The sequence below is a fragment of the Pezoporus flaviventris genome, unplaced genomic scaffold (assembly GCF_033815535.1).
Source record: "Pezoporus flaviventris isolate CSIRO_AGI_PZ_B2104156 unplaced genomic scaffold, CSIRO_AGI_Pfla_v1 ptg000253l, whole genome shotgun sequence".
NCBI lineage: Eukaryota > Metazoa > Chordata > Aves > Psittaciformes > Psittacidae > Pezoporus > Pezoporus flaviventris.
The window spans coordinates 852,686-873,810 of NW_026892800.1; the positions used below are offsets into that span (position 1 = coordinate 852,686).

Consider the following 21,125-nt stretch of genomic DNA (forward strand, 5'->3'; position numbering starts at 1 on the left):
TGGTTCGTGCAGCAGGGACAGCTCTGGCTCTGCTGTCCCCACCGTGGGACACAGACTGTTGAGAATAGCCCAGCCCAACTGAACAGTCCAAAAGTTGCTCTTTTAAGGGCAAAAACCCACTGGGCGTCGTTTCTTTTTCTGCACAAAGGACTTAGGGCTTAATTCTCTATGAAAGCTGGGTGTTCACCAAGCACCTTTCCCCTTGTGGTGTGCTGGGGATGGAGAAGGAGAAGCTCATTTGAGGTGTTGCAGGCAAAGAAGAATGAACCCCCCTTTTTTACCCCTCTTTTCCACAATGGTCCCCCCCTGCCCTTTCACTTAAAGTCATCTGGGAGATGGGGAGCAGCCCAGAGCACCAGGAAGAGAGGTGAGTGCCTCAGGCCCCAGCCCCCAGCACTGGCTAAAGCAGGGGGCTAGAATAGGAGGGTGACAGCAAAGTGTGCTGCTGCGGCCGCCTGGGACACAGCATCCTCTCCTGAGCATCGTATCTGTTGTGGATAGAAGAAAGAGGGAGAGTGAGGGAGAGTCTGTGAGGCCGGAGGGTAGCTGAGTGCCAGAGGAGCATGTGTGGGACCTCTTTATGTGGGGTTGTAAGAACAAGATGGACATTTGTGTTTAGCTTTGTTTCTGGGAGGAAATAGCAGCAGACAGCTTGAGTTACAGAGGGCAGAGTAATACCCCCGCTGAAATGTCAGCTTTTGTCTGAGGCGCCTTTCTCTGGTTTTAGCTCAGGAGCAGCTTGTCAATGGCTCCACAGCTTAAATCCCCTTGAAACTTGGGCTGTGCCTTCGTGTGCAGACACCAAGCTGACGCCAAGCAGAGCTGCTCCTGTCAGTGCCTTTGTCTGGCCTTGGGAGGATGCTGGGGCAGGGAGGCACCGCAAAGCAGAGCCACCGTGCTGGTAACCACTGGTCTGCCTTGGGCAGCTGCTGTTGTCCTCCTACATCGAAACCCCCTCGTGCTTCCTGTAGCAATGCCCATAGGGAATGATGACCCCGTGCTCTGGGAAGGCGCTGGGCTCAGCTGTGGGGTTGGGTGTTCAGGGTGAGGAGGAGCAACCAGGCAACACGGAGATATGCATCGAGGACCACGGGTGGCAAAGAGTGGCCCTCATGTCCCATAGCTGCTGTGTTGCTCTCCCTGGCATGGGGACCTGCTCCCAAGCACCAGCCTGGGCATGGAGGACGATGAGGAAGTGCCAGGCAGTTTCTGCTGGAAGATCCCAAATGATGCCCGTGGCCCTGCACTTGGAAGATCTGTTTCAAACGGGATTTTATTCAACATTTTTAACATGAAAATATTAAAGAAAACATAAAAAGGAGGAGAAAAGCTCCCTGGATGGCCCCTGTTCTGGAGCACGGGGATGGAGAAGGCAGGCACAAGACGTGCTGTACATGCGAGGTGCAAGCTGTTCTCGAGAGGGAAGGACAGGAGGGGACTACTCAGCCCACGGCTTCACAGCAGACCCACTGCACAGGGTGGTTTTCTCCATGGCTGGCTGCATGCCCTGGTGGGTACTGCAGAGAAGGGGGAGGTAGCAGCAGGGCAGGGCCCAGGGCTGAGCTTCCTACAATCTGTGAGCACATCTCCAGGGCGAGCATGGGGGGAATGGGGCACCTTTTTCTGGAGCCTTGGGTTTGCATCATTTATAGAATCCCAGAGTGGTTTGAGTTGGAAGGGACCCAAAAGCTCATCCAGTTCCAACCCCCTGCCACGGGCAGGGACACCTTCCACTAGAGCAGCTTGCTCCAAGCCCCATCCAACCTGGCAGGAGATGCAGAACAGGCAGGCATCACTGGGGTGGACATGCCAGGGTGGCCTTATCCTCCTCCTCTGTCCTCAGCCAGCCTGGGCTGCAAGGGGAGCAGCCTGGGGATGAGGGCATCCCTGCATGGAGCAGTGTCTGCAACAGGGCTCTCTGTCCACAGGTCCCATATGGGCAGTGCCACGGACCTGCGCTTCCCACTGAGTGCTGTGGTCCACGGCCCCGCTGAGCCCTTTGGGACAGCCCCAGGTCTGCCTCGGGCACAGAAGGGCCGATTTGCTGCCCGGCGAGAGGAGCCAGCCAAGGTAACCCATCTTCATGGGGTCACATTGGGCTTGGGGTCTCCTCCTGCCTTGCATGCCAGTCTCCTGCCCTTGGGGATAGCATGGTAGGAAGGGTTTTTCCCATTGAGGTTGCATTGAGTTGTAACTGGTGTGTGGAGCTCTCCAGTTTGGCTTCTGGAGGCATGGAGTGCCATGTAGGACCAGTGGATCTTGTTCCCTCCAGGACTGGGAGCAGGCTCAAGCTGGCAGTGTCCTGGCCACGGGGCCTCACGCCTTCGACAGCGACCCGGAGATCTCTGATGTGGATGAGGATGACCGTGAGACACTTTTCAGCTCCATGGATGTGCTCTCCCCTGGTGGGCACTCGGATGCCCAGACGTTGGCCATGATGCTCCAAGAGCAGCTGGATGCCATCAACGAGGAGATAAGGTAATGACCATGGGCAAACCCCACCACTGCCTTGCTCTGAAGGGGCTCCAGAGGCATCAAACTTCCAGGCAGTGGGAGGAGGCTCGGATGCCCTAAAATTGAGATCTTGGTCCAGCTTCAGCCAGGGAAATGGCTCCACATCCTGCACATGGTTTATGTGGATCCTGATGGGTCGGTATAAGGATCCTGCTCCTACTATTCCTGGAGCTCAGGGGCTTGAGTCACAGCACCCAAGGTGCATCTCCCCCGGGCAGTGGGATGCGATGGCTGGCGAGGTGAGGAGCCAAGAGCCCTGAACCCTGCTGCTCCCCCAGGATGATCCAAGAGGAGAAGGAATCCACCGAGCTCCGCGCCGAGGAGCTGGAGACGCGCGTCACGAGCGGCAGCATGGAGGGGCTCAACCTCACCCAGCTCTGCAAGAGGGCTTCCATCCCCACCTCGCTGACAGCCCTGTCCCTGGCCAGCTCGTCCCCCCCGCTCAGCGGCCGCTCCACCCCGAAGCTGTCCTCCCGCAGCGCCGCTCAGGACCTCGACCGCATGGGGATCATGACGTTGGTGAGGAGGAGGAGTGGGGTGGACGTGGGGCTTGGACGGGGCGTGCGGGTGGCTGCTGGGGTGGGAGCGGTGCCTCGGCACCCGCACGGCTCTGGGATGGGCTCTGGGATGGGGGTGCCTGGCCCTGGGGTGGGGCGGGGGGGTTTCTCCATTAACTGCCCCCCTTTCTGTGTCTCTCTCGCTTTCCCCCTTGCAATCAGCCCAGCGACTTGAGGAAGCACCGGAGGAAACTGCTAGTGAGTGGCTCCCATCCCGTTGGTTTTTGTCCAAGCCCCTTTTCCAGCCTGCTCCTGGCTTTGTCCACACCAGGTCAGGGTGCAGCAGGCGCGGGATGGAGCTGGGGACCCCAGGGATTCAGCAGGAGGATCTTGGGGATCCCATAAAGTGCTTGGAGATGCGCTGGCTGGCAGCCTGGGGGGTCTGGCAGGACATGGGGAGGTTCAGAAAAGCCACTGGGTCCTCAAACGTTGTGTGTCCCCTCTGGCGACTGGGTGTCTTTGGGACATTCCCATCTGTGCTCCTCAGAGCCCTCTGCTGAGGGCCAGCAGCTTCTGTCCTCACGCACTGACCTGGACCACGGGGCTGCATCCCCTCTCCTTCCTCTTCCCAGGATCTTGGCCATACGGCCACATCCTCCCCATCTGTTTGGGCATCTCAAGCCGTTGCCACAGCTCTAGTTGAGGCCAATCCTGGAGCGTGGCAAAGCCTCAGGGCTCTCGTGGCTCTTTTGGCCATGCCTCCGTGGAGCAAGAGAGAGGCAGGCAGCAGGGCAAGGATGGAGTTGGACTTTGGCCACCCAGCCTCATCGCTTCTCTGCCTGTTCAGTCCCCTGCAGCTCGGGATGAAAGCCGAGAGGATAAAACCACCATCAAATGCGAGACGTCCCCCCCATCCTCACCCAGAACACTGCGGCTGGAGAAGCTGGGCCACCCTGCGCTCAGCCAGGAGGATGGGAAGAGGTACGTGGAGCATCTTCGGGTCTCTCAGCAGTGCTTGCTCTGTCGGTTTGAGGATTTACGTGGGACTGTGGGGAGGGCTGGGGTTGGCCATGGGCTTGTGCTCTGCTCGGGAATAACCTGAAGGCTTTGCTGTTCCTCTCCCTCCTCCATCCCCAGCTCGCTGGAGGAGCAGGCCAGCAACCCCAGCAGCAACAGCAGCCAGGACTCCTTGCACAAGGGCTCCAAGAGGAAGGGGATCAAATCCTCCATCGGGCGCTTGTTTGGGAAAAAGGAGAAGGGTCGTTTGATCCAGCTGAGCAGAGAAGGGGCCACAGGGCAGGGTCCGTGAGCAGCCCCATTCCTGCGCGTGCCGGGCTCCTGGCCCTCTCTGGCATCGGGGTGCTGTTGGGGTGACCAGTGGAGGAGCAGGGGCACCCCTGCTGCTCTGAGGATATTGGGACCACTGGCTCTGGGCAGTTGGGTCCTGGAGCTTCTGCCTTTTGGCCATTTCTGGCCTGAGCATGGTATCACTCGTGATGCTCTGCAAGAGCTGCGGTGAGGATAGTGACCCCCCATCACTGTGTCTTATCTTTAATGTCCCCAAATCTGCTTCCCTCCCCATAGGACCTTCTTGATTTTGCAGAGCCCATTGGTAGGAGCTGCTTTTCCACTCCTAAGTCCTTCACTGCTTTGATGTTGAGCATTTTGAAATGGGAGGGATGGCAGGCTGGGATCCCCTGGAGCTATCCAGGGATGCAGGGGGGCTGTGAGGGTGGGTTGGAAACGGAGACTGTCACCCCCTGTACATCCCCAGCAACCTGGGATGGGAGCTGTGACGTTGCCCACTCTAGCCCTGGGGATGTCATGCTCACCCAGGGGACGTCACATTGACCCAAGGGTGTCTTGCTTGGCCAACAGTGCTGCTGACTGACGTGGAGGTGGGCATGCAGGACCCTCTGGGGCTTGGCAAGTTGGGTGCTCAGGCCGAGAAGGATCGTCGCATGCGGAAGAAGTGAGTGAACCTCCTTCCCCGTCCCAGCAAGGAAATGTCCTGCCCGATGGCCAAGAAGCCATGAATGGGAATTGTTGGAAAGACTTCTCATCTTCACCCTCTCTTGAGCCCCGTTAGCTCCTGTAGTGCTGTGCTACCAGCTGGTTCTTAGCTCCCATGGCCTATTCCCTTTCAAGAGCTGCTTCCTTCCCTACAAGTGATCAGTGAATCACTCTGCTTCTGTTCCCTCCAGGCATGAACTCCTGGAAGAGGCTCGGAGGAAAGGATTGCCCTTTGCTCACTGGGATGGCCCCACTGTTGTCTCCTGGCTGGAGGTAAGGCAGAGCGTGCCCGTGCATCGTCTCCAGGCACTGATGGCTTTGCAGATACTGCTGGTCTGTAGTGTGCTCCCCTGGCAGTGGTACAGCAACCACAGTGCCACCATGCTTGGTCCATGCACGTGGTTGGTGGTTGCAGAACCTGGGGGTGCAGAGCAGATCCCCAGATCCCTCACATATTCCATTGAGTTGTGGTTTGAGTAGAGCTGTGAGCTGAAATCCTCAGTGGGTGCTGCATCCATCAGATCTAGCGATGCTGGGCTGCCCACGTGCCATCTGTGCAACAGAAAAGGAACCCCAAGAGGCTCTTCAGCTTTGATACTAGGTTAGATCTAAGACAGAAGCTCTTCCCTGTGAGGGTGCTGAGGCACTGGGTGCCCAGAGAAGCTGTGGCTGCCCCATCCCTGGCAGTGTTCAAGGCCAGGTTGGACACAGGGGCTTGGAGCAAGCTGCTCCAGTGGAAGGGGTCCCTGCCCGTGGCAGGGGTTGGAGCTGGAGGAGCTTTAAGGTCCCTTCCAACCCAACCCATTCCATGATTCTATGACTCAAACAGGAGGGCAGGGGGGTCAGGGGAGGTGACCCATGCAGTCACTGGCTGTGCCCCATTGTGCAGCTCTGGGTGGGGATGCCAGCCTGGTACGTCGCCGCTTGCCGAGCCAACGTGAAGAGCGGAGCCATCATGTCAGCCCTGTCCGACACGGAGATCCAGCGGGAGATCGGCATCAGCAACGCTCTGCATCGCCTCAAGCTGCGGCTGGCCATCCAGGAGATGGTCTCACTCACCAGCCCCTCGGCACCACCCACCTCCCGCACCGTAAGTGCTGCTCCGTTGGCCACCAGGGAGTCAGGCAGGCACGGCCATGGAGGGTGTGATGTTCCCTCATGGACCAGTCAAACCACCAGGCGCTCGGCCTTAAGCACAGAGACCATTGGTGGCCATTGAGTGTGAAGCGCTTTCCTGTCCTGAGGCAGCAGCAGATGCTCTTGTCCTTGCTCTCAGAGGCTGTCAGCAAGAGGCTGGCCCTGTTGAGCAGCCTGCAAAGAGCAAAGCTCAGGGGGTGCTTCCCTGGAGAGGAGAAACCCAGCCAGCCAGCACGTGTGTGACTCACAGGGCTGGCTGTGCACAGCCTCAGTCATTGCAACTCAAGCCTTTTCCTGGGACTGTGTGAAATCCCTGGGGCAAGTCAGGGCAACTGGAGATCCCTGGATAGGGCATGGAGAGGATGGAGGGATCATGTCTTTTGCTGGTTCCCAAACCCCTTGAGGGCTTAACAGTGCCCCAGTAATGCCAAGAAGCATCTGTAGCAATGCAGCCAGCAAAAAGAAAGCCCCCAAGCGTGCTGTGTCCCCCTCAGATGGCCATGGCTAGGGTCACAGCTCATAGAGACAAGCCTGCGGGCTCTGTGAGCTTAACACCGAAGTATAAAGGCAGCCAAAGGGCCTTGCTGTGCTCTCTGTGGCTGCCATGGGCAGCGGGATGCCACCAGCCTGAGCTGCAAGGAGGCTGCGAGATGTCCCCAGTACGGCTCCAAGCACAAGGATAGCCCAATCCTCCATCAGCCTGCACCGGGCCTGGCTCCAGCGCGGTTGGGAATGAGGGCACGGCTCTATGGGGTTTATCCTGACCTCTCCTCTCTTTTCCCTGCAGTCCTCTGGAAACGTCTGGGTCACCCACGAGGAGATGGAGAACCTGGCAACTTCCACCAAGACGGTGAGGCTGCACGGCGTATCGGTTACTGCGCCGAGCTCCGGGTGCGTTAACACGCTAACCCTGGAGGGGAAGGAGATCTCTGCTGCATCTCATGTGTCAGCTCTTGGCCAGCACCACACAGCTGCTTGGAAACCATCTTTCAACCTTTAATAGCCAACGAGTTCTAAAAGTGCCTTAAAACCCATCAGATGGGTTTGCCTTTGCCCCTGTGGGTTTCTAGAGTGGCTTGGCTGTGAGTTGTGAGTTAGAGAAGTGAAAGACAAAACCCAAGACAGATGCATGAGATTGAGTCCTGCACTGATCATTCTGCACCCAGAAAAGCCACTGTGGGATCTCTCATTGACACCCAAACATTGTCCCCACTGTCTGTCCCCTGACAGCTTGGGGTCCCTCGGTGGGATGTGGCTGTGCTCCCAAAACCTCTGGTTCCTTTGGAGACACGTAGCCATGCTCCCCTCTCTGGGGTTTAAAAGACCCCATGTGCCTGTCTCAGAGCAGGGGCAGCATTTTGGGTTTGTTGTTGTGTGAATTGGGGCATTTCAGTGCAGCTTTTGCCTGCTGGTTGGGTAGCACAGACCTGCAACCAGCGGGAGTCTTCTGGGAAAGGAGAGCTCAGAGCTGCAGCAGGGAAATGACACTTTCCCTTGGTCAGTTTTGTGGGCTTGAGCAACACCAGCACAGCTTGACAAGGGAGGAAATAGCTACAAAACTGGGTTGGGAAACTCCCCTTGGGGGTTGGGACCCATGAGCTGAAGCTTAGGTTTCTGTCTGCATCCATCCATCTTTGGGGACACAGGAGTTACCATTTGGTACCCATACTGGACACGAGGATGAGCAGGGGCTGGAGCACCTCCTGTATGGAGGCAGGCTGAAAACACTGGGGCTGTTCAGCCTGGAGAAGAGAAGCTGCGTGGAGACCTCAGAGCAGCTTCCAGTGTCTGAAGAGGGCTACAAGGATGCTGGAGAGGGGCTCTTCATCAGGGACTGCAGTGATAGGACAAGGGGTGATGGGTTCCAACTGAACCAGGGGAAGTTCAGAATAGATATAAGGCAGAAGTTCTTTACTGTGAGGGTGCTGAGGCGCTGGAATGGGTTGCCCAAAGCAGTGGTGAATGCTCCATCCCTGGCAGTGTTCAAGGTGTTCAAGGCCAAAGTGTTTCCAACCCAAACCGCTCTATGACTCTGTGATATTTCCCAGGAAAGATGTATGATGACCCTGTGTCTGCCACTGTGCCTTTATAGCTCAGTTCACGGTGCAGAACCACCAGGTACTGATTTGACTTGTCCTTTCTATTGACATGCTGCATGTGTCACACTTAGGACACAGAGGAAGGCAGCTGGGCACAGGTGAGGTCCCCGTGTCACCCTTCTCCGTGGCGGTACGTGGGGAGGATATGGATGGGAGGGAGAGCTGGACACCATGGGGCACCGGGGAGATGAGCTTGGGGCATCAGTATTGAGCACATCCTTGTTGGTATCTGAATCTGCACCCTATGGTTGCTCCTCTGAGCCATCTTCCAAGTGCAGGGTGGTCCTGAAGCTACTGAGGACCAGTGCCTTCTGCTTCAGGCAGAGTGACTTCTTTTGGGACCTCCTCTGCAAGATACTGAGCCTGTATTAAAACCCCCACCCAAGAGTGACCAGCTGCCCTGCATGGGGGGTTTCTAGCTGGACAGACATTTGGTTTTCACCTTTTTTTTAGTCCCAGATTCAGGATATAGATCATTTTCCTGAATGGAAAAGGTGGGAGGGAAGAGCCCTGATTTGATCCATCTCTTCTGCTTTTATCACTCTCAAATGACTTCTGGTGGATTTTATTTCATTTTCAGACCCAGAATCAGCTTGCAGTGAAAGAGTGAAAAAGAACTGATGCTTTTCTGCCCAAAACTGACCTTTTGTTTCATTTTGAAGTCATAAAGTAGATCTTTTGGTGATTTCTGGCCTTCTTAAAAACCAGTGTGGGATGCACTGAAACCTTTGTCTTGATTGTTTCTGGATGAAGCTGGTCATAAAGTCCAACTATCCCTACACTTGCTTTTTGGCTACTGCCTTGTCCCCTTGAGGGACACAGACCATGGCCAACAGGACCATTCCCTTCAGCACAAAGTAGGGTTAAGCTGCTCTGACCTGGGTTTGGTCCTCAGGACAGTGACCCCCAGTCTGCAACACTGAATTGTCACTTGTCTCCTGGAGTCTGCAGCTCCACCAAGCCCTGGTTTCTCTCTAGTTTTTCCCTTTGCTTCCCCGCAGACACTGGCCTATGGGGACATGAACCACGAGTGGATTGGCAACGAGTGGCTGCCCAGCTTGGGTCTCCCACAGTATCGCAGCTACTTCATGGAGTGTCTCGTTGATGCGCGGATGCTGGACCACCTCACCAAGAAAGATCTCAGAGTGCACTTGAAGATGGTGGACAGCTTCCACCGGTGAGTCCTGTCCTCCAGGAGGTCCCTGGGGTGCAGAGCCTGCACAGGGAGCACAGGATGGGGCAGTTTGAGGGATGCTCCCCCATTTTGGCCAGCCCCATTGCTGGAGGGTGGCACTTCTAGGCTAAACCCTGACCCATGGGGCTGTGTCCATGGACCTGCCAGGTCCTTCACACTCCTCCAGTCTGGAGCAGTCCCCATTGGTTCTCCGTTCCCTCTCCAGTCACCAAGCTCAGTGTGTCCTTATTTGAATGCAGGCAGGTAGAACATGGTGTTGGGAATTACCATACACGGGAGGGACATTCCCCTTTTCCAGCTGAGATCTTCCCTTTGGGTTGTGTCTGTCCTGACTCAACCCTGAACCAAAGCATCCTTCAGGCACAGGGAGGGCAAGCAGGGAAGTGGGTCCCTCCAACCCACCTGGCCCACGGTGCTGAGCCCTCCTGAGGGTTGGTGATCTCGTGTCCCTGCAGAACCAGCCTGCAGTACGGCATCATGTGCCTGAAGAGGCTCAACTACGACCGCAAAGAGCTTGAGAGGAGGCGAGAAGAGACCCAACACGAAATCAAAGGTCAGCAGCCACCTTGCACCATCCAGCTCTGGAAGAGGAGATGAGAAACCTCCCAAGAGATGCCCAGGGATGGTCCTTTTCCTATCCCTTATTTTAACACAGCATTTGCCTTGAGTGTGAGGTGTCCCTGCCCATGGCAGGGGGGTTGGAACTAGGTGATCTTAAGATCCTTTCCAATCCTAACTATTCTATGATTCTATGATTCTATAAAAGCCTTATTTCTGAGCAACCCTGCCCCAAGGGGGGACCTCCCTGCAGTTTTTCCCAATAGACTGCTCCAAGTGCCTTTGTGCAGCTTTACCCCATGGGGAGGGAAGGTGTCATGACAGAAAAGAGCCACTCTGATCATCGGGTCATCTCCTGCCCATTTCCGATGCCGAGGACATGGCTTGCTCAGCCTCCCCTTCCTCACTGCCCGTCCTGAGATTCCCTACACATCTGCCTGCTGCTTGGATTACATCTCATTATTGATAATGCCCCTAATTACAGCAGCAGCCGGGGGTTCTTAGGATTAATTTTCACAGTTGGTTTCTGCCTGTTAGCTCAGCATTGGGTTTGGTAAATGGAAGTGAGCCGCTCCTGGCGCTTGAGCACCCGGTATTGATGCTGGCTTGGCAAGGGGAGTCCCAGGCTCATCCCGGGGCAGTGCAAAAGAGCTCCATCAGGTCCCTGCACAAGGAAGAGCACGGTCTGAGCTGGTCCTGAGACGTGCCCTCGCTCTTTCACAGACGTGTTGGTGTGGACCAACGACCAGGTCATTCACTGGATCCAGTCCATCGGGCTCCGCGAGTACGCCAACAACCTGGTGGAGAGCGGCGTGCACGGGGCGCTCCTGGCCCTCGATGAGAACTTCGACCACAACAGCCTGGCTCTCGTGCTGCAGATCCCCACGCAGAACACCCAGGTGAGAGGAGGCACCTCGGGGTGTCTCAGAGGAGGGTGCCCAGCGTGGGACACGGCTGCGGGGGGACTCCACCGGGGCCACCGGCTCAACTCTGCCTTCCAAAGCAGAGCGCTTGGATGGTGCATGGGCTTTTTTCATCTCATTCTTGGGGTGGGAGCTTGGGCTGGAAACTGTTTTCATCAGTGGGGAATGCTCATTTGTGGTTAATTTCAGGCTCGGCAAGTGCTGGAGAGGGAGTTCAACAACCTGCTCGCCTTGGGCACGGATCGGAGGCTGGACGATGTGAGTACCAAGACTCTCCCATGTCAGGTTAATGCTGAGCCCCTGTTCTTGTGCAGGAAACAGGAGAGGCAGGACCTCTGCTCAACTCCCTCCTTGTCCAGTGGTGTCAAATAGCGCATCATGGACTCTTTAGAGCAGTTGCATGAGCAGTATCAGTGGAATAAGCTAAAACTATTAGACAAGGCCCCAGGGAAAGTGTTTCCAGGCTGTGGATGCAGGTGAGGAAGAGCCTTGTGCATCATTTCAAGCCTCATGCTCAGAGGGCTGAATTTTAGATAGGCTGACCTGGCTTTCCTTGCCTGCTGCTTTAATATTGCCTTTTAGAGTCACAGATGTTGTGAGCACGGCACATCTGCAGTGGCTGAAGCTGGTGGGTTAGAGAAGCCCCATTAAAGCAGGCAGAAAACTGTTCATATTGAGTCACTAAAGGTGGGAATTCATCTGTGTCTCTCCTATATGAGAGCAGAGCTGTTCAGGGCTCTCTTTAGAGCACGGTCTTTAGAGCAGATGCTTCCAGATGCCATTATCTCGCCAAGGTTATGCATCCCTTGGGGTCTTTACTGGGGTTCGTGCGTTGATGCCTCCAAGGCACCTTTGCAGGCAGGACAGAGAGAAAGGCCAGCTGGAAAGGCTAAAGCCCATGTCATGGCATCCCGGAGAGGTCTCCTATGTCCTTGGTCCGATTCACCCGCACACCTCGGCACTGTTTGTGTACAGGCACCTTTTACCTTGCTGGGTAGGAGAAGGTATCTCAGAAGGTCCATAACGGGCTCTTCCCTCGCAGGGTGATGACAAGACCTTCCGCCGCACCCCGTCCTGGCGGAAGCGCTTCCGTCCACGGGACGTCCACAGCATCAACATGCTCAGCGGCTCCGCCGAGACGCTGCCTGCCGGCTTCCGCGTCACCAGCCTGGTGCCACTGCCCCCCCCGGCCGCCCCTGCCAAGAAGATGCCCCCAGAAGGTAGGTGTGTCGTCCCCCCCCCATCATCTCCCCTCCTCACACCACAGGGTTAATGTAGAGTCATTGACTCAGAGCCAACCGGGGTGGAAAAGACCTTCGAGATCAAGTCCAACCGCCCCCCAGCACTGCCAAGGCCACCACTAACCCATGGCACTAAGGGCCTCGTCTACATGGGGTGTGAATGCTTTAGGGATGACGTGCCACCAGGAGAGGAGAGAGACAGAGAACTGCTGGTGGTGATGCTGAATCCGTGTGGTCCTTGAGCTGTAGATGGGTTGCTTCAGTCGCTGGTCCACCGTGATGAAGGAGAAGGCTGGATTGGGAATGAAATGGGGATGCCCATGGCAGGGGGTTGGAAGTAGATGATCTTAAGGTCCTTTCTAACCTTAACCATTCTATGATTCTGTGTGTGTCACTCATCCTGGGTTGGGCATCCAGGTCAGAGCCTGCTGGGGTAGCACTGGGGGCTGTCAGGAGTCAGTCTTGTCCATCCTGCATTTTGGAAGCCATCCCCAAAGGGACTGAATTAACCAGTTCAACTCAGTCCAAGCACTGCTGAGCACCCACTTTCCCAGGGCTGGTGGGCCCTGCTTAGACACGCCTGCTGTCTGTGCTGTGTGTGTTTTAGCTGTCCCAGGCTCTGCCCCACCACCACACAACTCCTTTCTACCACGTATCTTGGTCCCTTCCAAAGATGCAGGGAGGCACAAGGTCCAGCCAGGTCCAGGTGGCCAAACGTGCCTCTTCCCTTTGACCCTCCTCTTCATGTGGGTGTACAGATGCTGCCTAATAAAGGCTGTGGTGGGAAGCCTGGGGCTAATTGCAAGCTCTGCTCCTTGACTCCCTTCCAGTTGGTGCCTCTGGGTCGCCAAGGCTGGAGACCTCCACGGTCCGGACGTATTCCTGCTGAGGGTCCACGTGATGGGAACCAGCCCGGCCCCGGGTAAGTGGATTGAGGCCTCAGAGCTGGATGGGGACCAAGAGGAGAGCACGAGGCCTCTGCCCAGCATCACCCAGGCAGGGTGTCTGCCTTCACCAAGGTTTGCCTTGCCATGGAGGACCACGGAGACCTCAGTCCTGGGGCTCATCACAGGACACTGAGATGATGCAAAAGGGATGCCCAAGATCCCAACTGCGTGTGGTTTGTCCCATCCCTGGACAGACAGCTCCCCTGGGGACCCCAGGATGCCATCCTGGATGTGGGGGTCCAACTGGGGTTGTTATAGGCAAGCACTTCAGGGAGGCTCCTGGGATCCTGCTGCACCCTGGGACATGGTTTTCCTGTACTAGGATTCATTACTTGCTCTACCTGGATTTGTCAGCCTGTGGGTGCTGAGGTGGAGCTGAGCCACCATCCTCATGGAGCCTTTCCTGCTTTGTTTCCCAGCACATCCCCACTCTCCGTATGGCCACGTGCTGGCTGCCTTTCAGGACAAGAGCCCAGCATGTTCCTCGGCCCAACAGGCGCTGCAGTCTCACTGCTGTGGACCAAAAAGGATTCTCTCCCTTCTGCTTGTGCACCCCACCGCTTCCCCCAGCTCCCCATGGCTCCTGCCTGTGGCTTGTTGCCCACCTCTCCCCGCACTGGCTGCGGATGCGCTCGCTGGGTGCCTGCTCCGTTGCTGGCAGAAGCGTGGTGCAATCCAGGGGAGCAGCAGAGACACCCCAAAAGCAGGCTGAGATATCTGGAAACCTTTCTCCTGCCTGGTTCATGTTGCCAATACACCGTGGGCTGCTGCACCCGAGCCCCGGGCATCAGGGATGGTGCTGCCCACAGGACTTGAAGCCAAGGAAGATTCAGGCTTGTGAAATTCCTCACACTGCCGGGCACGGAGCTGCCCCAATGGGGACTGGAGCCAGTGCTGGGGTTGGTGCTGCATGGGATGGAGCAGGGACCAGCCATTGTGGGGACAAGGGGGTGACATCTGCCTAGAGGTGGGCAGCCGGAGCGCTGCAGTTTTGGGTGCTGCCAGATGCCACATGGGGAGAGGCTGCATGGGGAAGGGCTGGAATCGCCCCATAGGGCTCACTGCTGGCTGGGGCAGTACCCAGCATCCATGAGAGAGGGGACACAATGGGGGTACCCACCACCCGGGACATGCCCGTCCTTTCCCCTCCGGGTACAGAGGAGATGCTCTTCCCCCCCCTGCCTCCAGGCTATGGGCAGGGATCTATCCAGGAGGCTCCAACTCTTCCCATTTCTTCCCCGTAGGGTAGGATCTCTTCATCTCCTCATGCCACGTTTGCCTTGTGTGGCCCCTATTTCTGATGTGATATTTATTGATGGCTGGAATGACCTTATACTTTATCATGTGCTGTCTGGAAGTGCAATACCTGAGAGGCTCTACAGTCACCATGTCTTTTCGGTGTATTATTTGCCTAATACAGTATTAAATATTTTTTTAAGTTGAAGAGTCAGTGAGCCCTTTATATCGAGGCCCTATTTCTTTCGTCATATTATTGGTACTGCATGGACTCCAAACCCTGGATCGGGTCAGGAAAGGATGTATGTGTGTTCCAATAAACAGGATTTTAAAGCAGCGCTGGCTTGAGCCTTCTTTCTAGAGCCCCAATTAAGAACAGAATTAATCTTTAGCTCCCCGAGAGTTCCTGGGGTGCAGGGCTGAGCCCCACTGAAATCACTGCTCTCTGATTTAACCGTGGGACATCCAGTTCCCACCAGTGAGCAACCACATTGAGATCCAGCTGGGTTTTCTGATACAGAGAATCATAGAACCCAGGCCTGGTTTGGGTTGAAGGGACCTTAAAGCTCCTCCAGCTCCAACCCCTGCCACGGGCAGGGACCCCTTCCATAGAGCAGCTTGCTCCAAGCCCCTGTGTCCAACCTGGCCTTGAACACTGCCAGGGATGGGGCAGCCACAGCTTCTCTGGGCACCCTGTGCCAGCGCCTCAGCACCCTCACAGGGAAGAGCTTCTGCCTAAGAGCTCATCTCAGTCTCCCCTCTGGCAGGTTAAAGCCATTCCCCTTGGCCTGTCCCTACATCCCTTGTCCCAAGCCCCTCTCCAGCTTTCCTGCAGCCCCTTCAGGCACTGGAGCTGCTCTCAGGTCTCCCCTTCAGGAGCCTTCTCTTCTCCAGGCTGCCCCAGCCCAGCTCTCTCAGCCTGGCTCCAGAGCAGAGCTGCTCCAGCCCTCGCAGCATCTCCATGGCCTCCTCTGCCCTCGCTCCAACAGCTCCACATCTCTTTCGTGTCGTTGCTTCCAGAGGTGAGCGCAGCACTGGGTGCAGGCTGCAGCGCTGCCGTGCACGAAGCCCCGAGCACTCAAACAAGAATGCCTTTATTTAAAAAAAAAAAAAAGAAAATCCAAATAAGTTAGCAAAAATAATCCTTAAAAAAAAACCCAAAACAAGAAATGGCAACTCCACACAGCGCTGCTAGAAAAGCCACCGTGGTGCTGAGCCCAAAGAGACACCAGCCCCAGAGAGACGTTGGTCGAAGAGCATCTTGGAAGGAAATCAGCAAGCGAACCCAGCACACGTGTTGGCCCCCAAAACCCACTGGCCCTGGATGGGTCCCTTGTGCAACCCGGGGCCATGGCACTGCCCATATCCCACCTCTCCCTCTTATTTTCTCAGCTGGCCGAGCAGGAGCGTTTCAGCGGGAATGGGAAAGAAGTTGAGTGGTCTCAGTGGTGCAGTCCATGATGCCAAAGGGGTAAATGGGTTTTCCAATGGCTGGAACCTTCTGGCATCTTATTCCCACCCCATTACCAGCTCGAAGAGCCGCCAGGGTTGGTGACAGCTCAGTTTTGGACCTGCTCCTCCTGGAACGTCACGGCCACGTCCTCCACGGCGATGCTCTCCACAATGGAGGAGAGGGAGTGGAGGTTGCGGTCCTCTGCCGTGTCATCAGCCAGGAGGTGATCTGTGGAGAGCAAGGGGATGGTGGCTCTGTGGGGATGAGGACTCGCCTGGGGACGGCTCCTGGCTCCACACAGGGCAGATCCAGAGGTCCCCCAACAAATAGAGTTGGGAATCGCCCCCAGCTCCCACCATTGGGGATGATGAGACCTCCCACTGAAGAAGGCGACGGGGAGCGAAAGCTCTGGCCGCTTCTTGAGGTTTTATTCCCCATTGGAAAATGAGATTTAAGTTTCTGCTTTCTGGAGCAATAAATGTGTGGATTTGGAAGGGATGGGGATCACTGGAATAACGGGAAAAACAATCAGCAGCTGCAGAGGGTTCATGGGGAGCGAAAGGGAGCCTGGGGCAGAGATGCTCAGTGCACAACAATGCTCAGCACCGCAGCAAAGGTAAGCCAAGGGATGGAGATGGATGAACCCTTGATGGGGACCCAGGCTGATGCAGCCCAGTTTCTCACCCCCTAAGAGAACGTTTCTTGGTGAAATCAGTGAGAGAAGCCTGAACTCACTCAGCATCCAGCCAAAGAGGTGCAGGAGGATTTATGAGTCTGGGGGGAGCCATCCCAGCAACAGCGGGATGGGGAGAGAAGCTCAAAGCTCCTTCTATCCTCTGCTCCGATCATCTCCTGCTTGGGGGGCTTGGCTCAGCGATGCTCTGCTCCAGGGCTGTGGGTCCCTAATTGCTGCCCCCCATTGCAGAGCCCGGTGAGGTGGGGTGGACCTTACCTGCGGGGTTGGTGCTGAACTCCAGCTGGCTGCTCCACTCGGGGCTGCAGGACGAGCTGCCGGACCCACACTCGCTGCCCGCCTGCAGGGAGCCAAGGGGTTCACCATGGGTCTCACTTCTTCAGCCCAGCCAAACTCCACCAACCGCCCCAAAAGCACCCCAGGGAGCCCAATGCCCTGCGGAGATGGGGACATCTCTCCCCATCTGCAAAGGGGCTTGAGACGACAGCATTCAGCATCCCCACGACCCATTGGGAGATGCTTCGTTAACCATAAGGGCTGAAAAGGGGGATTCCTGGGGATCATCTTTGGGCAGTTTGATTTGTGGGCTTGGAGCTGAAGGGGTTTTTCAGAGGGAAGAGCTGGCAGCCTGGAAACCGAGGGTGGTACTCAGCAAAGCTCTGCATTCACTTTCCTTCTGTGTGCATCCTTACCTGGAAGTAGATGCTGGCTCAGGTTAGACCCCAAATCTGGTTTATAGGGGCAAGCCCAGGGACCCAACTGTTTGTAGCAGCCTTGGAATGGCACTTCGGGTCTGCAAGGCCAGGGCAGCACCAGCCCTGAATCAACACTTGGATTTACTTCCAGCTAAAGGAGGGCTGGGAGCAGCAGGAACATGGGAAGTGCTCAGCGAGGGCCTGGGCACATTTACAGGGGCAGCCACAAATCCACAGGGTCAAACCCAAATGCACACATTGGGTTTCTCCTGGGAAGATCCAAGAACGTATAGGATGGAGCTAAAAGGCTTTTTCAGTTGTTTATTCAGCTGTAAATGTTGGGCTACCTGGGTACTGCTGGTTTGTGCTTAAATCCTTCCATCTGAAAGGACGTGAGTCTCTGTGAATCCCTCTTTTCTGTGCCTCTTATAAAGCCTACATCTGCATCTATATCCATGTCTTTATCTGTATCTAATTGTATATCTCTATATCTGTATCTATATCTAAATCTAAATCTATGTCTGTATGACTATATATCTCTAAATCTATATCTGTATCTATATATCTATATAAGATATAGATAGATATATATCTTTATCTGTATATCCATTTATCTATGTATCTAATCTATATAAATCTAATCCATATATCTATAACTGTATATCTATATCTATATATCAATATTGACATCTATATATACATACGTATCTCTGTATCTCTCTATCTCTCTATCTGTTCTACATATTGATAGCTAATCCATACATCTCTATATATCTGTAACTATATCTATATCTGCATCATCCATAGCTGCAGCTGTCAACACAATTCCACACACAAAGAGCCACAGGGAAGCGCACACCCAGACCCCAGGATTCAGGTCTCAAAACCTTGGATCAATGACCAAGACCCTGTGGTGCGATGGGGCTGGGGAGGAGGCAGTGGGGCTGAGCCCCGGAGCACCCATCCCTATGGAGCGTGGCTGGAGGCAGCGGGTGCTGACCCCTCAATGGCCTTCGGTCGGAGGCTTTGTGGGTTGTGTCACCCCTTGACTTCACAGGGAGAAACCAGGAGCATGATTCTCTCTGTGAGCAGGGGGAGGACTCACATGGGTTTGTTACACTTCGCTATTTTGTTTTATTCCACTTTTGTTTAAATTTAAATTCATTTCATTTGGTTTAAAAGATGCTTTGTTTTAGTTTGGTTTGGTTTGATTTTTGTTTCCTTTGATTGCATTTCATTTCATCTCGGTTTATTTCATTATCCATTTTACTCCATTTTATTTCATCTTAGTTCCACAGTAGGACTCAGTGCTCCAGAGCTGCCCGCAATGCCTCTGCTTGGGATCACCCCCATAGAGCAACACTGCCATGGGGCATCCCCCCCATAGAGTAACACTCCCATAGAGCTTGGGATCACCCCCATAGAGTAACACTCCCATAGAGCAAGCACACCCATAGCACATCACCCCCACAGAGCATCACCCCCTTAGAGTGTCACCCCTATGGGACTTCATCACCCCCATGGGGCACCCACCCACAGACCAACACCCCCATAGAGCAAGCACCCCCATAGTACGTCATCACCCCCACAGGGCATCACCCCCATAGACCAACACCCCCATAGAACAAACACCCCCATAGTACATCACCTCCACAGAGCATCACCGCCATGGGGCATCCCCCCATAGAGTAACACCCCCATAGGGCATCCCCTCATAGAGTAACACCCCCATAGAGCAAACACCCCCATAGTACATCACCCCCATAGGTCATCACCCCCATGGGGCATCCCCCCCTAGACCAACACCTCCATAGAGCAAACAACCCTATAGTACATCACCCCCACAGGGCATCACCCCCATAGAGTGCCACCTCCATGGGACATCATCACCCCCATGGGGCATCCACCCATAGACCAACAGCCCCATAAAGCAAACACCCCCATAGTACATCATCACCCCCACAGGGCATCACCCCCATAGACCAACACCCCCATAGAGCAAACACCCCCATAGTACATCACCTCCACAAGGCATCACCCCCATGGGGCATCCACCCATAGACCAACACCCCCATAGAGCAAACACCCCCATAGTACCTCACCTCCACAGGGCATCACCCCCATGGGGCATCCCCCCATGGACCAACACCCCCATAGAGCAAACAACCCCATAGTACCTCACCTCCACAAGGCATCACCCCCATGGGGCATCCCCCCATGGACCAACACCCCCATAGAGCAAACACCCCCATAGTACATCACCCCCACAGGGCATCACCCCCATGGAGTGCCACCCCACTGGGACATCATCACCCCCATGGGGCATCACCGCGGCACTGGTGGGGACCAGAGGGCTGCCCCGGGGCACACTTACCCCAGGCTGCGCAGCGGCGGGGTGGAAGCGCAGCTCCCTCTGCTCCCGCTCCTGCTGGTTGAGGGTGCTGAGCAGGCTCTGCAGGCGCTCGATGTACTGGATGGCGCTGCGCAGGATCTCCACCTTGGGCAGGCGCTGGTTGGGGTTCAGCAGGGTGCTGCGCTTCAACGCCTCGAAGGCTTCGTTCACCTTCTTCAACCTGCGCTTCTCCCGCAGCGTGGCTGCCCGCCGCCGGTCCATGGACACCGTCTTCCTCTTGCAAACCTTGCAGGCCCAGGGCAGGCATTGCCCGGGGCAATGCTCAGGTAGGGCTGAGTCCTTCTCCTCCAAAGCCACCCTTGCCTCCGGGCACAGGGACACGTCCGGTCGCTCCGGGAATGCCGCCGCCTCGTAGCCCTGTAAGCGGGAGCCCAGGAAGTTTTCCCCATCGTAAAACCTCTGGTCCGGGAAAAAATAAGGATTGGTCTCGAAGAGCTCCATGGCCACCGGGGCAGCTCGGGGACGGACGTGTGCGCGGCTCGGGGACGGCTGCTCCCTCTCCCCGCACCAACTGCTCGGTGCCATTTAAACCCCGGCGCTGGCATTAAATCACGGAGATAAATATAGAAAACCCAAAGGAAACCTGAGCTCGGGCTGAAGCTGCTGCTGCCTCACATCAAAACTTGTCCATCTGATTTCATGTGCTCTCCCCAACGGGGATTTCACTGCCCAGACCATGCTGGGGCGGTGGGGGGGGAGAGGGCTGGGGGAGCTGGCACAGTGGGGACGGCAGCGAATAAGGGCTTTGTTTGAGCCCAGGGGTGCCACTGGGGATGGCCGGTGGCTGCCAGCTCCCCCCCGGCATTCCAGCATCACCTGGTCCCTTCAGTTATGGCTGGGATGGGGGGAGCCCACGGTGGCCTCATGGCCAGGCTGCACGGCCAAGGCACCCTCATCCCTCCATGGCTGCACCCCTGCATCCCACGGCACCCCGGATCCGCACCTGGACCCGGCACTGGCATAGCATCTTCTGCTGCTCAGCCTTTACCACCTCCCCACCACATCGCTCCTGCTCACCCCATCTTTCCAGCAGCATAAAGCCCTGATCCTGCTGAAGCTGTGGGGAAGGGGAGGAATCCAGCCCCACGGAGGACATCCCAATTCAGGGAGCACCCCAGGGTCCAGCCCTTTCTCCATGGGCATCCTTCACTGTGCAGTACCTGTCCTGGTACCAGCCACTGCACTCTGCTGCCCATCTCTCCTCCCTGATCCACAGGCAGGATGGCTCCAGGCCCAGACTTTCCTCCACCAGGAGCTTCCTGAAGGTTCCTGGCTGAGTCCCTTACCCCAGAGCTGCATTTTTAGCCCAAAATCCATGTTCATGGCTTCTCCTATGCACTAAACCCAAAGGGCTCCATGCCCCAAACCCAAAGGGCTCCATGCCCCATCAGAGGAGCCCAGCTGGGATGGATCCCACTGGCTTAGCCAAACTGGCCTCTCTACCTGTGGATAACCCATCTCCCAGTAAAGGCACATTGCTCCCACATTCCCAATGGGGAAACTGAGGCAC

At 56.0% G+C, this 21,125-nt stretch overlaps 2 protein-coding genes across 5 annotated transcripts in view; one reads left to right on the forward strand and one right to left on the reverse strand.

Annotated features, from left to right (window-relative positions):
- Positions 1-14,696, forward strand: part of PPFIA4 (PTPRF interacting protein alpha 4) — a 53,525-nt gene extending 38,829 nt beyond the window's left edge. For 3 of the 4 annotated variants that reach the window (XM_061442788.1, XM_061442787.1, XM_061442790.1), the window contains 18 exons: positions 1,929-2,070; positions 2,273-2,478; positions 2,793-3,033; positions 3,234-3,269; positions 3,859-3,992; positions 4,149-4,312; positions 4,890-4,983; positions 5,216-5,297; positions 5,914-6,114; positions 6,949-7,011; positions 8,332-8,358; positions 9,262-9,437; positions 9,911-10,008; positions 10,737-10,912; positions 11,126-11,194; positions 11,979-12,156; positions 13,008-13,099; positions 13,544-14,696. In XM_061442788.1, the coding sequence (XP_061298772.1) occupies positions 1,929-2,070; positions 2,273-2,478; positions 2,793-3,033; positions 3,234-3,269; positions 3,859-3,992; positions 4,149-4,312; positions 4,890-4,983; positions 5,216-5,297; positions 5,914-6,114; positions 6,949-7,011; positions 8,332-8,358; positions 9,262-9,437; positions 9,911-10,008; positions 10,737-10,912; positions 11,126-11,194; positions 11,979-12,156; positions 13,008-13,066 (2,146 nt within the window). In that variant the 3' untranslated portion in view covers positions 13,067-13,099; positions 13,544-14,696. The remainder of the gene's footprint in view (positions 1-1,928; positions 2,071-2,272; positions 2,479-2,792; positions 3,034-3,233; positions 3,270-3,858; positions 3,993-4,148; positions 4,313-4,889; positions 4,984-5,215; positions 5,298-5,913; positions 6,115-6,948; positions 7,012-8,331; positions 8,359-9,261; positions 9,438-9,910; positions 10,009-10,736; positions 10,913-11,125; positions 11,195-11,978; positions 12,157-13,007; positions 13,100-13,543) is intronic. The other variant, XM_061442789.1, reaches the window with a different exon arrangement.
- A 742-nt stretch (positions 14,697-15,438) lies between these two features.
- Positions 15,439-20,106, reverse strand: MYOG (myogenin). Its single transcript, XM_061442832.1, has 3 exons — positions 19,577-20,106; positions 16,766-16,847; positions 15,439-16,041 (listed from the first exon to the last, which is right to left on the reverse strand). The coding sequence occupies exons 1-3, from the start codon at positions 20,054-20,056 to the stop codon at positions 15,920-15,922; spliced, it is 684 nt and encodes a 227-aa protein (XP_061298816.1). The 5' UTR covers positions 20,057-20,106; the 3' UTR covers positions 15,439-15,919.
- Between the last annotated feature and the right edge of the window lie 1,019 nt (positions 20,107-21,125).